General features: G+C 44.9%; 1 protein-coding gene across 5 annotated transcripts in view; it reads left to right on the top strand.

The window, feature by feature from the left end:
* Nucleotides 1-1,030: 1,030 nt before the first annotated feature.
* The window catches only part of MME (membrane metalloendopeptidase), a 39,005-nt gene continuing 23,317 nt past the window's right edge, over nt 1,031-16,718 (top strand). The window contains exons 1-8 of one of the 5 annotated variants that reach the window (NM_001396203.1): nt 1,031-1,089; nt 3,969-4,138; nt 5,531-5,566; nt 10,742-10,903; nt 11,712-11,792; nt 12,456-12,551; nt 12,652-12,770; nt 13,791-13,856. In NM_001396203.1, coding sequence (NP_001383132.1) covers nt 3,979-4,138; nt 5,531-5,566; nt 10,742-10,903; nt 11,712-11,792; nt 12,456-12,551; nt 12,652-12,770; nt 13,791-13,856 — 720 coding nt within the window. In that variant the 5' untranslated portion in view covers nt 1,031-1,089; nt 3,969-3,978. Of the gene's footprint in view, nt 1,090-1,529; nt 1,724-3,646; nt 4,139-5,530; nt 5,567-10,741; nt 10,904-11,711; nt 11,793-12,455; nt 12,552-12,651; nt 12,771-13,790; nt 13,857-16,718 lie in introns of those variants that run through there. The other 4 variants (NM_001396202.1, NM_001396201.1, NM_001396200.1 and 1 more) reach the window with 4 other exon arrangements.

The following is a 16,718-nucleotide window of genomic DNA, read 5'->3' as shown; positions in this document are numbered from 1 at the left end:
TGCACATCAGTTGTCGTGCAGTTCCAGAGCGGTCAGCTCTTGGCTGTGCCTCTCAAGCTGCAGATGCTTCAGTGTATGCAGCCGGTAATGAAAGAGTTCAGAACTTTCAGTTGCCGTTTCTGCCTTAGAGGCGAGATGCGTGCCTTTAGGAAGGCAGCAGAAGTGAGTGTGGTGTCTGATTTGAGAGAGAGGATGTGAGAAATGCACCTTGCTTCATCTGGCATTTCCCACTATATGAGTAAAAATGAAACTTAATAAACATCAAACTCAGTAAGAATGAAAGAAGTATCTTTTTGTATTGGTTGGCTGGTAAATCTGGTGATAGCTCAGGGCTGTCTCTTCGTGCGAGAAGTTGCAGCTGCCTTTCTTGTGAGAGGAAAGTGAATGAGGATATAAGATCTCGCAGAGGGTACGTGACAGCATCCATTTGGCTAAGGCAATGCATGGAAAGAGGCGCTGCAGACATGCAGCCGCTGCCCTTCCCTGTGCATCATCTCCGTCTCTCCGGAGCCGACCGGGAAGAAAGGCGCAGCCCCAGCAGGTCGCCGCTCCCTCGGCCCGCTCCGCCGTCCCGCCCGGCTGCCCACCCCGCGGTGCCGCCGGCCATGGGGCAGCCCCGCCGGCCGCGGCTCCCGTCGCACCGCCCGCCCCGGGGCACGGCGCCTTCCCTCCCCTCCAGCTAAGCGCCGGGGGGAAGCTCCGCGAGGTGAAGAGCGCGGTTCGCCGCTGTCGGGGCGGGGGGGTTTGTTTGTTTGTTTGTTTCCCGCCCCGTCGCATTTTTACGATCGCAAAGAGGAAGGAGCCTTCAGGTCACCCGGAGAGCCGCTCGGACGGCGTCGGACGCGCGAGGGACGCTTTGACCGCCGGCGGTTCGGCTCCGGCGGCGGCGGCGGGGGAGCGCCCCGGGCTTTGATGTCCCGCGGATGCCGGCGCCCCGCGGGAGGGACGGGCGCTGAGCCCCGCCGCCGGCCGCCCGCCGCCCCGCCAGCCTAGCGCTGCCGCCCGCCCCGCGCCGCCGCCCCGCCGGCCCGCCGCCGCCCGGGGATGCGTGTGGCGGCCCCGCGGCCGGACCCCTCCGAGCGGCAGCCGGTGAGTGCGGGGCGCGGGCCGGGACTGGAGGGCGTGCGCCGCGCGGCTCCCCCGCCCCGGTCGTCCTGCGGGGCTTCGGCCGGCCCCGAACGCGCCCGGCGTGCGTGCCGCGGGACCGGTCTCGGGGCGGCGTGCCGTCGGGCGGGCAGCGGGACGGGACGGGACGGGACGAGCCGTGCGGGGCGCGGAGCCCGAGGGCACCTCGACACCCGCGCCGGCGCGGCGGAGCCGGACCGCCCGGTGCTCCCCGGCCGCGGCGGATGAGCGCGCGTCCTCCCCGCGTGGTGCGGCCCGGCCGGAGCCCGCCGGCACCTCCCCGCCCACGGCTCCCCTCCCGCCGGCCCGGCGCGCCACCCGCAGGCAGCTGCCCCCGGCCGGGAGGCGCGGAGCCGAGCGGCAGCGTACGGCCGGCCTCGCGAGCGATCGCGCGGCACGGAACCGCCCGCCCCGAGGGCTCCGCCGGGCTGCCGGCATCCCGACCGCGTGGTGCGGGGCGGGGGGCGAGCCGGCAGCCCGAGCGCCTGGCTGTAGCGGGGAGCCCGGTGGCACCAGTCAGCCCGAGCTGCTGCGCCGTGCTTCTACCGCGCCGGGAGTAGCTCGTCTGCACGCTGCGTGCCACACAATGACAAAAAAGGTAGGGTGTTTCGTGCTGTGCTGCATTCCCTGTAGAGACTGCACCGAGAAGCAGGTATGCCTCGAGTCATCTTTAAACGTACGCATCCCAAGGAGAAAAGCTACCGCATCAGCTCCCTGTGCAGCCAGACCGGGGGCCGAGAAATTAATTTCAGCTGTCAGTTGTATCTTGGCTTTGGTAGGCAGCTGGAATCACGCAGCATTAAAGAAATGTAAGAAAACCACGTTACCTACGCTTTTATCTGCTGACATTATTCCTCTGCTTCTGGTGTGCTTGCAGTCAGCACATACAGAAGCTTTTACCTGGAGTTTGTTAATGCAGATGGGACACGGCCTCTAAATAACCAGAGGTAAAAATTAGTGGGATGCCTTTAAACACGAGGAGCACTCTGCAGAACAGCAAGATTAGCTCACATGGAAAAACTTAGCTGCAAGGAACATACTGGCATGCAAAGGTGCAGTGTTTCTGCCTGCTCCAATAAACCCTGTTTTCACTGCTTTAAAGACATACTCAGAGTCAGAAGACAAACATCGCCTCTTAAATTAGGCCCCAAGTATTCACTGGTCAGCACTAAGTCAATATAAAGCACGTTTTCTGCTGCTTGGTATGACTGGAAGTGAGAAGGGTACAGTGGTTAATCAATGGTTAATTGTTTGCTTTTACATTATCTATGAATTTCTAGTTCACTGCTAATGCAGGACAGGTTTCTCGGCACAGCTCTCACTTTTGCATGGCTCTGTGGGATTTCGGAGCCATGCTCAGCACTGGGTGCTCTGACCCACTCCTCAGAGAGGAAAAAGGAGAGCGGCTCACAAAGGCAGTGGAAGGGGCGGCACTGGTGCAGATGTGAGGGCAGAGCTGGGCAGAGCTTGCAGGGTACCGGGCTGGGAGCTGCAGAATCCCCGGCACTGCTGGCATGGCGTGCAGCCCACTGTGCAGGGAGAGCGGCGGAGGGGAGCGGGAGATGCTCTGATATGGAATGTTCCCTCCTGCATTTGGGTAAGCAGCATTACTGTGATAGCATTCATGAGTACACTTCAGTATTACATAAGCAGGTGGAACACAAAATGGGTTTACTTAGGTCCGGGATACTGAATTCCTTTTATCTTCATTACTAAGCACACCCTGCAGGGACGTGTTTTGGTGGAGAAGGAGCTGGCTCTTGAGGTGGCCATGAAATGAGAGGCAGGGATTGCTGGAAGTGGGGGTTGGACCAGGTGGTCTCAGGGTTCCTTCCAACCCCTACAATTCAGTGCTTCTCTGAACTACAGGGCAGGAATCAGGCAGAAACAGGGTGCTGAGAAGAAGTGAAGCCTGCTTATCTGAAAGGCTGTAGCAGTTTGAGGAGACGAAGATGAATCCAAGGCAGCAGTACCGACTTAATCCAGGTTAACATACCTGAAGTACAAGTCTAGGGCTTGAATGGAAGAAGAAGCAGAGGAAGGCACCCTTCCCATTGGTACTGCTGCCTGCAGGGAAGAGCGGTGTGATGGGCACAAAGGACCTCCAGCAGGGAGCGCTGCGAACAGACACGGTGAAGTTTCCATTGCCAAAACCTGAGAAATACATCGCCAGGTGTACAGGAATGTGAGTATCAGCAGAGAAAGGGACCGGGCCCTAAGCAAACAGGAGCACACAGAGAGAGCAAAGCTTGGTCTGACTGCAGTGTTGCGGCTATCACTGTAAAGCCTCGATATCCTCACTGTCAATTTGGCATGCTCCCAGCACAGGCTGACTTATTTTTTGCTATTTTTAGTGACAGCTGTAAAGCTGTAGTCAAGAACTGCTTACACAATACTTTAAAAGATGACAGCGAAGCACAATGGTATATTCTGACCTTTGGCACGAGATAAGTAATTGGCAGATTAAGTTAATTTTTATTCAGGCAAGGAGACTTGCTTCTGCCTCCCTGTGAATTCCTGTACCATCACACAGGATTAAATTACACGGTGAGTTTTAAAAACAGCGTTAGGTTTGTTGGCCTCCCTTTCCTTTTCGGTGGCCTCTTTGCACGAAGGAAGAGCACCCTCCTGTCCCTGACACCAGGCACATGGTACGTACTGCGTGTGGGCACGACAGAAGGACACACATCTCAGTGCCGTGACTTTCTAGCACTGTTACCGATATACTCTGTGCAAGTGTGGAAATTCACCCAGGAAGCATCTTGGTTGCTGTGCAGCTGAGGAGCCAACTTCAAGACCCGTGATTGAGCGTTCTCCAGTGACTTTTCCCTTTTCCTTTTCAGTCACTGGGTTATGGGCAAGTCAGAAAGTCAGATGGATATAACTGAAATGAATGCTCCAAAACCAAAGAAGAAACTGCGATGGAGCGGCCTGGAAATAGGGCTCACTGTTGTGGTGATTCTGCTGGCTATCGTGGCCATCACAATGATAGTCCTGTATGCTACGTACGATGGTGAGTACACGTAAATGTCTTGGAATGTACGAATACACGTTAATATAAAAGCATTTCAAGAAATTATGCAAAAAGGCTTTATCAAATAGAATCCAGCTGTTCATATTGGAAAAAAAATACTGAAGATTCAGCATATTAAAACACTGTATGAGAAAAGTCTATGTTGCATAATGTATACAGCTGCACTGCAGAAGACACGAAGATTTTTAAATGGTCAGCTCAGAATATTTACCTGATACTATAAGACTGTGCCCACAGTGCAAATCAGATGCAGCAGCTCCACCACCATTGTGTTTTATATGTCTGTCATTAGACAGCATGACGCAGTGGTAGGAAATGTAACACTGCATCCACATTCTGTATTGCTGCACACTGACACACAACTGCTTGGCTTCCAACTGGGACCCTATAGATTAACTTGTGCAAAGTGGTGGGAAACACAAACCATCTGCTTGTTTGGACTCAGCAACACTTCTGTTTGTAATTAATGCTTCAGTAAGCGGAAACTACAGAAGAGAATCCTTTCAAAGAGGCCCAAACGACAGAGCTTCCTCCACATTCCTGTATAAGTGGAAATCCCATTTTTTCCATTCAGGAGGTATTGTGACGGGACTCTGAGTGCAGCACGCAAAATGTTTTGTAACTCAGCAGCCATACCCAAACATTTGAAAGTAATTCAGTTGAGGCAGAAATACTGATTTATTTTTTTTTTGAGTGGAAAACACAAGAATACCCAAAATTCCCTGTTGTGAATGTTTAACAAATGTTTAATTGTGCTAGAAATGCCCTTTCTCATTTTAAAGTACTTAATAATTTCACTTAAACTTTTCATTATTGTATTGCCCATTTATGGAATGGAAAAAATGCCGTTCTGAAATGAAAACCAAGGAGTGCCGTATTCCTGAATCTCAGGAGGAAATCTGTGTTCTGGAGCCGTGGGTTTGCTCACAGGGCTGCACAGTGAACGTGGCAGAACGTCCGTGCAAATCCTCCTCAGACCTTTTTGTCACTGCAAACAACTGCTATGTTCAGACTGACTTTGTAACTCTTTTCAGTCCATTGTCTATTTTTCTCCAAATTTCTCCTTTTCTTAAATAAAAATAATATTTTTACCACTTCTAATTGATTGATAGAACCTTCTCTTCAAATGACCACAGAAGTTCTGCATGATGGGTACCAGCACTGAGAGCCCTACAGGGGTAATAGTATTTTTATAGCCAGATCCTATAAATGTCACATTCTGAATGCATGCTGTTCTTTTATCTTTATCTCACTGCACCCTGCAGTTAAATGCAATTTCTAAAGTGACTGTCAATGAAAGTAAAATTTACAGTAGCTTTTATTGTATTGACATTGAGCAGAAGTTACAAGTATGACTGCTTTGTTTTCTAGATGGGGTTTGCAAGACATCAGACTGCATAAAGTCAGGTAAGAATGAACGTGCATATGTTTTAAATACACGTCTGTACTTTTAAGCAGAATTATGACACATAATGTTGCCAATTCACTGTAGACAAATGCAGCACACTGAGGCATGCGATCTGCTATCCCAAATAATTTCCTTTGTGTATTTTTTCTATGAATGTAAAATCTCGTGATGTGGTCTTGTCAAATCTTATCAAGTCATCAGGTCAGGCTGGTTCAAGGCTCAGAAGGCAAAAAAAACCTCCAGCTGCAGAAAATGATTTAAGTGAATCAGAAAACGGCTCTTCCTCACCCCCAAGTCAGCATTCAGGTGGTGCCACAGCATGTGCTGAAAGGCTGTGTCTCCGAAGATGCAGATAAGGAGGGTGTTGATGGCTAACAGCTCTTAAAGATGCCATGTTGCTGTTTGAGGAGAGGCAGAATTAGTCTTCATGTCCAGGAAAAACTGTATTTTATAGGCTGCCTCTCTAACGTCATTCTTCAGTAAGGACTGAACTGCAGAACAAATTCTCAGTTCACACACTGGTCTGAACTCCACCAGCAGTCTACTAAAAGCCCCAAGGCAGAAATTAGCCACGCTTTCCCCTTCCCCTCTTTCTGAATGGTAAAAAAATGAATCATTTTTGCAGATATATTTACATGCCAATTGTTAGTCAAGGTAAAGTCCTTGGAGTGAAATATTCTGCACTGTCTGCTGTATTTTGGAGATTTGTTGCATCAATAGTATTAATAGAAAAGCATCAGAAATCCAGTAATATCTATGTGTTATCTTCATGTCAAGTGGAACTGATGAATTCTGTGCGAATTCTGTACATCGTGACTGGGTTCTCTGGGATTCAAGGGAAAAGACAGCCCCAGGAGAAGGCGTAGACTCACTATGTCAATAAGAGACATGGGAAGAGTTGTGAGCAGTCATACAGGTTTCGACAGTCAGCATCCAGAAAAATGTGTTTTCAAGCCAGGGTTTATGTAATGCAAGCTAAGTACAACTGGTAAGGAATCTGAAGTGCAGCACTCCACCAGAGGCTTGCAAAACACTTGGATTCATAGGCCCCACTTAGACTTTCAGACACGCCAGAAACAACGTAGAAGCATCATTCTATTTGTTTCCTTTCTTCTCTGGGACTGCTCCTTTCAGGTCTCACTTCAGACAGTAGTGGGAGTATCTCCACCACATCTGAGTCCTGTGGCATCATCCACTGGTGAAGCCTTGGCACAGCCTGTTGTCTCAATGACCGTAATTGCCATCACCAGTCTGGGTATCTCATAGGATTTATTTCAGGTGGCCATCACTGTACTCTAGTTATACTTTCTAAGGATTTTTCTGCCATCATGAAAGCTCACACTGGGGTTTGAAAAATGATCAGATTAATTTTCTGATTTGATTAGAGCTTTTTTAATATCTCAAGGTGCTGATTTTCAACTACACAATTCTGAAATCTGATAAGAAGTTTGGATAAATGAGCCAAGATTTCTCTGTCCCACAGTAGTATAATGCACTCAAGGCAGAAAATGCTATAGAAGTGCCGGGTCTCCTCCAAACCTGTATGACTGTTAAGTGAGATATAATTGTCAGATTGTCTACATGGGAGGCAAATGTTAGGAAGGAGCTGCTCACTGAAAAGACGAGCTCAGTGAGGTGGTCTCTGCAGTGGGGGAGTTCCTGGCTCCAGAATCAGAATGCTGTGAGCTGTGGTTAGCTGGCATCTGCTTAAGCCTTCACTGCACATAGAACTTCCTGATATGGTTCAAGAAGTGTTTCAGAACTGTATAATTAAAGCACAAAAGAAATCAGCTTTCATATTAAAAAAAAAAAAAAAAAAAGAAACCCAGAAGGTTCTTTCTAACTAGAGAAATAAACCGTGTCACTGCTTCTTCATCTGACTGGGACGAATCCACAAGTGTAATACTACTAAAAAGCAGGATTCTGCAGCAGTTCCATGTTTAATTTGGGTTCTCTTTCCAGACCACGTGGAATAACATACAAAGTTATACAGATAGAAAGCAAGGAGTATTAACTTTGGAAATTCTATTGAAGTCCTTCAGGAAATACAATTTGGAATAGACATTAAGTGAAGCAGTGATGTCTAACACCAGAACTGCCCAATACATTTCAAGTCTTTGCCATAGGAACAATCACCGAGAGAGAACCAAGTGAAAATCCTAACAGAATTTATAGTACCTTTAATGGAAGAGCTTCAAAGAGATGAGCAGAAGAAAAAATACAATGGAAATTCGATTGGTTACATACAGGATGAAATATCAGTAACTGCATGGTAATGTTAGTGAAATCCATTGCCGTGTAGCACAGGAAGATAGCAGGTGATCTGTGTATCTGATTATATACATGTATTTATATGCTGATACACACGGCCTGATGCACACTGCCTGTGCTCAAACAGCACAGACTGATGAGAATAGGAAATGTTCATATCTCTGTTATTAATGGCACCTGGGTAAGCACACAGTGTTTCTCCCACATCCTTCTCAGGTCACTAGTTGTTATGCCAACTTTTATTACTTTATTCGTAAGCTATTAAAACAACAGCTGGCAATGATGAGAATTACAATAAAATTAATCATTAAAAGTAGTTCAAACAAGTCTCTATATTCTTCAGAGCACGTTAGGAAATTGAATAAACACATTAAGCACAGGAATAGAACCAACAGAGCAATACAGAGGACTCATGAAAAGTGCTACGTGGTATTTTCTTTACTTGTAAAGGTGTATGAGTGACTCTGCATTAGACTTAAATAACAAAACACTCATCAGTCTCACACTTCTAACTTCCAGAGCAAAAACATCTCATTGCTGAACGCACCACTGGGCCCAAGTATTAACTCATAAATAACTGACTGCATCCTTAGGAGCCTGTCCAGCCCAAGTGGTCCATTGATTTCAGAGGGGCAATTCACGTGTTGGCACCAAGCTTACGCTTCGGGGCTTCACTGATGACAAAACCACATTTCACTGATTTTAGTTCATTCATGGCATCAGGCAAATAATCGCTCCATTTGGGGATTCAGATGTGCAAATTGCACTCTTGAAGTGAGTGTTTCTGAGGGCAATAGCTGAAGTGTGTATTTTGAAGGAAAACTTGCACGAAGAGTGAAAGACTGCAGTTCCCACAACTCAGCTCTGTCTTCTCACAGCATTTAACCTTAAATGTTTCCATAGAATTGGATGTGATAACATTGGTTGGTTTGGGCTCCACAGCAGAAATGCTATAATAGATAATTTTTGTATTACAGCAGTAGAAAAGAAAGATTGCACAGATACTGACTGCCAATAGAGCAACCTGCTTCCATGGTTCGAGCAAGGTTGATTCACACAGACAGTTAATAAGTTGCCAGATGTACACAAGATGTAAATTTCTTCTAGTTCTTGGTTTGTTTGTTTTTGTTGTTATTTTTTCTTTTCTCCAAAAATGAAAACACAGTGGGTAAGAATTACATTCTCTTGGCGTCAGATTTTTCCAACTCAGCATTACCTCGTGGCAAGGTTGGCACATTGCACTGAAAGAGCCCGTTGCTATGTCAAGTCCTGGCTATTAAGGTCTTTGTTGCTCAATCAGCACATGTCAGGATAACCAAAAGGACAGTGTTGCCCTCTAAATGCTCCAGTCTAACACAGAGATTCCTAAGGATACCCTTAAAATGAAAGAGCTTGGTAATACTGTCAGCCTTCCTCTGTTACAGCAAAGAGACAGACCTAGGGCAGCAATAAGGCACACCACTCAAAACATCCACTTTCCCATAAATAGAGCACAACAAACTAGAAAGAAAATAAGATAGCGGAGTTTACACAGTCACAGAAGAGCTGGAATTGGGAGTGAGCTCTAGAGGTCATCCAGCCCAATTGCCCTACTTAAAGCAGTGTCGAGTAGAGAGTTGTTCAGGATCTGTCCAGACAAGTTTTGATTATTTCCAAGACAGACACTTCCTAAACTTACTGGGCAACACGTACCAGTGCCTGACCACAATTACACTATTGAGATTTTGTTGATCTCAGAAGAATTTTTTTATATTTCCATTTACACCCACTGCATCTTGCCCAAATTCACAGGCAGAGGGAAAATCCTTTGCTCCATCAGACTGCACAGCAGGACTGGATGTTTGGCTTCCTCAAGACCGGTTAAAATGAAGCGTCAAACAGTGAAAACAGGACTGAATATCATAATCTCTCATTGTTGGCATGATCCTGTATTGTTTCAAGTTGAAGTCATCCTGCCATTACCTTCACTAGGGAAAAATGGCATGCTAGGCACTGTACCTATTTCCACAATGTTTTTTATGCTACTTTATGCATTCCAAAATTGAAGATGCATGTGTTCATGGCTTTTTCCAGCTTTCAACGTCATAAAACCATTCAATGTTGGCTTCAAATGTAACTTTAACTGAACATTCCAAGAGAACCAAAGGGGGAAGCCAGTCAACATAAATACTACAGCTTGCCTACACCTCTCATCTCCACCACCATAACAGACATAGAAAATATTGAAAGCACAGAGAAATAACTGTATTTGACTCACCCATGTGGGAGGAACAAATGCTTGTAATCACAAGCCTCACCTTTCCTTTACAGACTTTCTGCTACCATATGAGTGGTGAAAACAAGTTAGGAGGAATAACTATACAAAAAAAGATAAAGCACTGGAATTTTATGAACAGCAGCTGGGAAATAGTCATCAAGAAAGCAGATTTCAAAAGGGAAACCCATGTGATGATCAGTCAGTGACCAGTCAGCCTTTGATTAGCCAACTTTGATAGGGTCAACAGGGATTGCAAGAAGCAGTTCTATAAAAAAGTGGAGTAGGGCTGGAATATCAAATGTAGATTCTGGAAATCAGCTTTTAATTTCTCTTTTCACCCCCTTTCAAAACAACGAAGTCAGTAAATGAAACATTTTATAACCAAGTAACCACTCGCAATGAATAGGAAGATTAGATAGAGGAAGCTTAGCCATCCATAAACACAGCCAATAGAAAAGCATATGAGCTGCAGGCAATAAGAGAACAGTGATTTGTTTTTTACTGACTAATACTTGGCCTGGCCTAGAACATTAAAGTAGGCTGGAGCCTATTCTAAACTAAAGGGAAAGTAATTTTCAGAGCAAACAAATGTATCCCTTGCTGTTCCCCAAAAAGCCTTTACACCTTGATTTGTCTCACATTACAGCAGCCCGAATCATTGAGAACATGGACACCACTGCAGAGCCTTGCAATGATTTTTACCAATATGCCTGTGGAGGATGGCTGAAGAGGAACGTCATTCCAGAAACCAGCTCCCGTTATAGTAACTTTGACATTTTAAGAGATGAACTAGAAGTTGTTTTAAAAGGTCAGTAGGGTTTATGTTTGTGGACCATATAAAGTTTCTTCTTTGGCTTACATGTAATTCTAACGAGGTGTGGTTATCTAGCAAAGCTTAAAATACTACTAAATATTACATTTTCTTCATGTTCAGATCAGGATAATCCTCCACAAACCGTTTGCTTGGAGAATACCTTGGAAGTTACACTGTTGTGTCTGACACTGGGGCAGAGCTGACTTGACCTGACCTTTCTGATATCTGAACTCTGTGTGCTCATCTGCATATTATAATTTGCGTAATCACTCTCACGAATTAACAGTAGCAGGGAACCCAGGTGACAAAGAAAGTTAGCTGCAATGCTGGAAGCTGATCTCTGGCAGCCCCGTCCTGCAGATTCCATCCCCTACACCTCAAACAGCAGGAAGCATTTCTCTAAACAGTCACATCATAGACTTACCAACCTTTCTTTTTCTATAAAAAGTAATACTGTCCAATTATCAATATTCACTTTTTTCAGACTAAAGTAACAGGGTCAAAGAAATCACTGAGTTTATACTCATGGAAGATTCTCAGAACCTCTCTGGAGACTGAACACCCTTTCCCTGCTGCTTAGCTCCTAGTTTTACCAAGTTTGTGGTTCGTGGACTTCACGGTCTTCTGAGGCTTCTGTTTCTGTGGAGCAGTGTTTGTAAAGGAGTGCCAAATGTGGGCTGCCCCCCGGGAGAAGGAGGGCCAGCAGCCCAGTGTGACAGCAGGGCGGGCACAGACAGGGCCTCACAGTTCCTTCCTCTCCAATAACAATCAGATATTAAGGTCTATTTGCTGTGTGTTCCAGATGTCCTCGACACACCAAGCAGCAATGATATAACAGCAGTGCAGAAGGCAAAAACTCTGTATAGATCATGCATAAATGAAAGTAAGTTCCTCCTGTATTTATTACATATAGGATACGTGAGAATGATGTCTAAGAAACTCAACTTCCACAGTGAGCTGTGTCTCCATACTTGTAGTTGCAGCACAGAATTCTTCAGAATTTCTTCCTGAGTTTTACAGAGCAACATAAGAACATCAGCAGTACAACGAGTAATGCATCTCCTCTTTTACTTGCTTTGATATTTTAAGTGCACCTGCATTACTCCTGAGTTTCCAGTTTGATGCAGGTAGAAAATCTCTGGCATATCAGGCTTCTATAAAGACACAGGGATCGTTTACCTCAAGAATCTGAGCTAGGTGCTGGCACTACGAGGTGCAATGAAACAGCACTGCTACTTGCATATTGTTTTATATTTTCCATGCAATTATGAATACTTCTCAAAGCTATTATTTTAAGTTCTATTTATAGTTGAAATACGGTAGTTCTTCAATGCCATGGTCCTAGGGATCTGCATAAGCTGCTTGCAGTCGTGACTGAAACGTATTTTAAACATTAAATCTTAAAGAAGAGGCGTACATCAGAACATAACTCTGTTGTGCTGATGGTGACAAGAGTTCTCAGGTTCAGAATTCTGATCTCATTACTATAGTATGCCATCTGGATGTTCTAAAACACCACATTAATTCATTTTATTTTCTCCAAAAGCAACCATTGATAGCAGAGGTGGAATGCCTTTAATCAGCCTGCTGGCAAATTTATCTGAGTGGCCTGTAGCAACAAACAACTGGGAGTCTTCCTATGGTAAGATAATCAGAGTTCACGTCCTTCTCTGTTTAAATTCTGAATGACTTATTTGTCACTGTTTACCAAATTAGACTGAGTGCACCTTTCATCTGCCCAGGTGCTGCTTGGACAGCTGAGACAGCAATTGCACAGCTCACCTCCAGATATGGCAAAAAGGTCCTTATCAATTTTTTCGTTGGCACAGACGATAAAAATTCCACAGCACACATCATCCATGTAAGTCTGCTGGGTGGCATTGCTTTGCTTATCATACAAGTGTAGCAAAAGAACCAGAAAGCACAGGCATACATGTTAGCCAAGAGAAATGTTACTGGTTTGAATGTTACCAGCTGTAGATGAGTTATCTGTAGTTGTTCAGCTTCCCTTATTGGTTTGCCAGCACGCTGTCCATTTTCAGGGTGAATAATCTTTATTCACTGCACTGATACACTGTTATTCTCAGGGAGGTGAGTATAACTGAGACATACATACATACATACACACACACAATTTATAGGCATGCTGTCCAGTAGTCAGACATGATCTACTTAGATATGCACGCAAGCAAATAAATAAGCATGGCTTCCTTTCCTTGCCCTTCAGGCAGAAATCCCTCTCACTGAAAACCTGGGCTGTGGTCCCAATGGCAAAAGAGCCCACAGAGCAGGGGGCTGTTTTTATAATGTTATTGTATGTCAGAGTGCTAACAGGACCTGCAGCTCCCTGCCCAAACACAAAAGCAGCTGAGGACATTTGCATAAGCAGTCTGCCCAGAGCACCCTGCTGTTAGATGTAAGATATCTCTGACAATGGAAAATCCAGAGCAAGACAGGATTGCACATGGTGAATCTGCACTTGTTGCTCCTGAGACACAGCAGCTGTAAGTGCAGTGGTGGTACAGCCTTCTCAGCACCTGGGTGCAGAGATCCTTGGCTACTTTGCATGTATGAATTTCAAAGATGCAGGAGCTTCCCCGCTTGTCTGTGGACTGTTTTCTCTTCTGTACATTCACTGTTTTGGCATGGATTACACATAGCACGCATTGCTCTGTAACAGAAGGAAGTGTGAAGAGAAAGACAGGAAGAGTAAGGGGAGTAGAAAGAATTAAAGGGGTACAAGGGGATAGGAAAGACACTCCCCTTAGGGCAGAGGATAACATTTCCAGAGTGAAGCATCAGCAGCCTGTAATTGACCAAAGAACAGCATAATGCTATACCATTTTGTCCTTACACGTTTTACCTTTTACTTCATGTACAGATTGACCAACCTGGGCTTGGCCTGCCTTCTCGTGACTACTATGAATGCACAGGTGCATACCAAGAGGTAAGATGGAGCTGATAGATCACTGACTACATTCCAGCTTTTTTAGCCTGTACTTCCAAGGCAGGTGTACCTGCCAAGAGTGAGGTGGGCAAAGAACTGGGACAGTCTCTCCCCAGGCTGATTCTAATACCACACTGGGAACCATTACTGGCAGAATCGGGTAAACTGGAATAGAAAGGTAATTGTTATGAGCATTTAAACAAGGCTGATCTACAGGTGAGAACCATGTTTGACAGACTGGAGGAAGAAACTGGGTAAGTGTGCAAGGAAGCAAGAAATCAGGAGCCAGGAGAAAAGGAAAAGCAACTGCAGAAGATACAGATGAATGAGACTAGGGGGAAATAGAAATAAATGAGCTAAGGATGGGAGGCAGTACAAGTGTGCTGAAGAGGAGGTATTATATTATTATGCCATTAACGTTAGTGTCCTTGTTTGACCCTCCTGGCTGCACTAGGAGCCAAGTGCTTTCCATCTAGGCTCCAGCTGCCAGTATTAACCACTTGTCTCTGCACTGGATAAGGAGCCTGCATATTCCTCTGGTATCACTGTGCCTCAGAAATCCCAACCTGTCTTGCTTCCTTCATTACCCATTCTCTTTCTTTTCTCTTTTAATTAACATACATGTAGAAGAAACGGTAGTTTTTCCACATAATTCTTGTATGAACAGCTACCTAAAGTTTTTAGGACCTCTTGAAAGGAAATAAGCTTTAAAAATTTACCTTTATTAAACAACTGCTAGGCCTTACAGCTGAAACAAGAGGCAGTCCATATTAAGATAGCTAGAAGTTAAGTGTTGATGGATCACCTCTGTTCAGTGATCACAAAATGATGCCTGCTGAACTATGATTGACTGGCATCAACCAGCAAGTGCGGAGAGTGACAGTGGAGTCACAGTGGATAGGGTTAGGGCTAGGTGAGTCCAGATAGCACACATTTACTGCTGCTCATGCCCATAATGGGCATAGAGTGCAAGGATCCACTGGCTGGAGTTAACCTAGGTCAGAAGACATAATCTAATCACCCCAGGAAATGACTTTTCTTATCACTAATGGGCTTAGGGATAGAAAAACACAACCATTTGGAACCAAAGATCACACTTTACTGCATAAAAGATTTGGAAAGACCACAGTCCCCTCAGTTAATTGCGTAATGAAAGTGCATCAGCTAAACTATGATATCATATAAACTGCTTTAAAAACTTAAAATCTCTCACAGCCTTTAATTCATGCTATTGTTTGTATATGATTTCATTAACCTGTTGGCACTGCGTATCCCTCACTGCCAGTCATGGTTATGCTCCAAGTCTTTGACGGCTGAGGTGTGTGTGAGGGCTGGAGCAGCTGGAAGTGCCACCGCAGTAACCCTTAATTAGCCAGTTTTCTTCTGGGTAACTAAACACAGAAATTATGAAAAGCATATTAAACATGTTGTTTTATAGGTGTTTTGCTGACATGCTAATAGTTTATACTATAATTGAAATTACATTAAATTATGTATCATGTCAACTGTTCAGCTCTCTTATCACCACGTTACCATGGCCTGTAGGAGATCACATAGCTCAGTTTGCTCTCTTTCCTGCACTGCACCCACTGCAGCACAAGAAACCACAATTTCTGTTCTGAACTCTGACCTACCAGAAGGTATCGTACTGCCTTCCACTTCAGGAGTGTAGGGGGAAGCATTTTAAAAAAAGAAACAGAGATTAGTCACTAAAAGGCACATACAGCAAGAACAGCCAGAGACTGGAACAACCTCCACCAGGGGTTTTAATATGAGAAGGGACAGGGACAGAGCATCTCATCTAGGCTCTCTGTTCCCATGAAGGCTGGTCCCACTGATCTGGGCGTTCTGCAATCCTGTAACTGTATGTTTTACAAGCCTGAGTGCTCCATTTGAGAGATGTTCCTCCCTTCAGTCCCTGCCCTCTGATAGCTTTGCTTGGCTCTCTTTCCTGCTGTCTCACCCTCCTCTCTGAGCTGCATACAGCAAACCAGGTACTGCCTCCTGCCCTTCAACCTCTGGCTTTGTCAGTACTTCCAACCACTGAGCTACAATGGAACTTCTACCATTTTTAAAACTTTTTTATTATAATTTTAAGAGAATACTCTTACAGGAGTTATTCTGACATCTAAGTTCTCTCTAAAATATCTGAGAATATTCATACAGTCCATCTCAAGTTAGCTGACTTAACTGTCTGCTCCGTGACATGCAATGATCTTTACCTTCACGCCAAAAATAAAGTGCATTGATTGATACCTGACGATTTCTGTTGACTTGCTGGTTTGGGGTAATGTTTGTATTAATATTTATATATTTAATTATATGTGGATTTGGATATTGTAGGATGGTATTTGCAGTCTTGCTATGAATTCTCTTTCATGAGTTAATGTAGCTGTCAGTGATTTAATGGGCTTTTCTCTCTGATAAAATAATCTGCCTTAATTAAAAAATAACACAGAGAGTTCAGTTCTGAGCCACCTTTCCTTTTGGAGTCTGCTGTCAATACTGCTCACGAGCTGCTCGGTTTTCCAGCACACGCAGGCACTGTTGGCAGGGAGGGGAGGCTGACAGGAGATGGATGGCAAAGAAAGGAGTTGTCAGAATGGCCAAATAAATGTAGCATTCATTAACAGAGCTGTACCCTACTGCCGTAGGTTACTGGACACACCAAAAGATTTATGCTTTATTAACCATGCACACCTTATTAATCCTACTATTCTCACCATTTCAGTAGATAAACATATTTTGCATAAAATAGATTTATTATTATAGCTAATTTAATACGTAGTCACCTTGCCTTTAAAAAGTATATTGAAAACAGCATTTTGGTTGAAAGAAAATTGAGTGGTTTATCGAAGAGGA

Source organism: Gallus gallus, chromosome 9, assembly GCF_016699485.2.
Source record: "Gallus gallus isolate bGalGal1 chromosome 9, bGalGal1.mat.broiler.GRCg7b, whole genome shotgun sequence".
Classification (NCBI taxonomy): domain Eukaryota; kingdom Metazoa; phylum Chordata; class Aves; order Galliformes; family Phasianidae; genus Gallus; species Gallus gallus.
The sequence above is the reverse complement of the archived record's forward strand: the minus strand, read 5'-3'. Positions and strand labels throughout refer to the sequence as shown.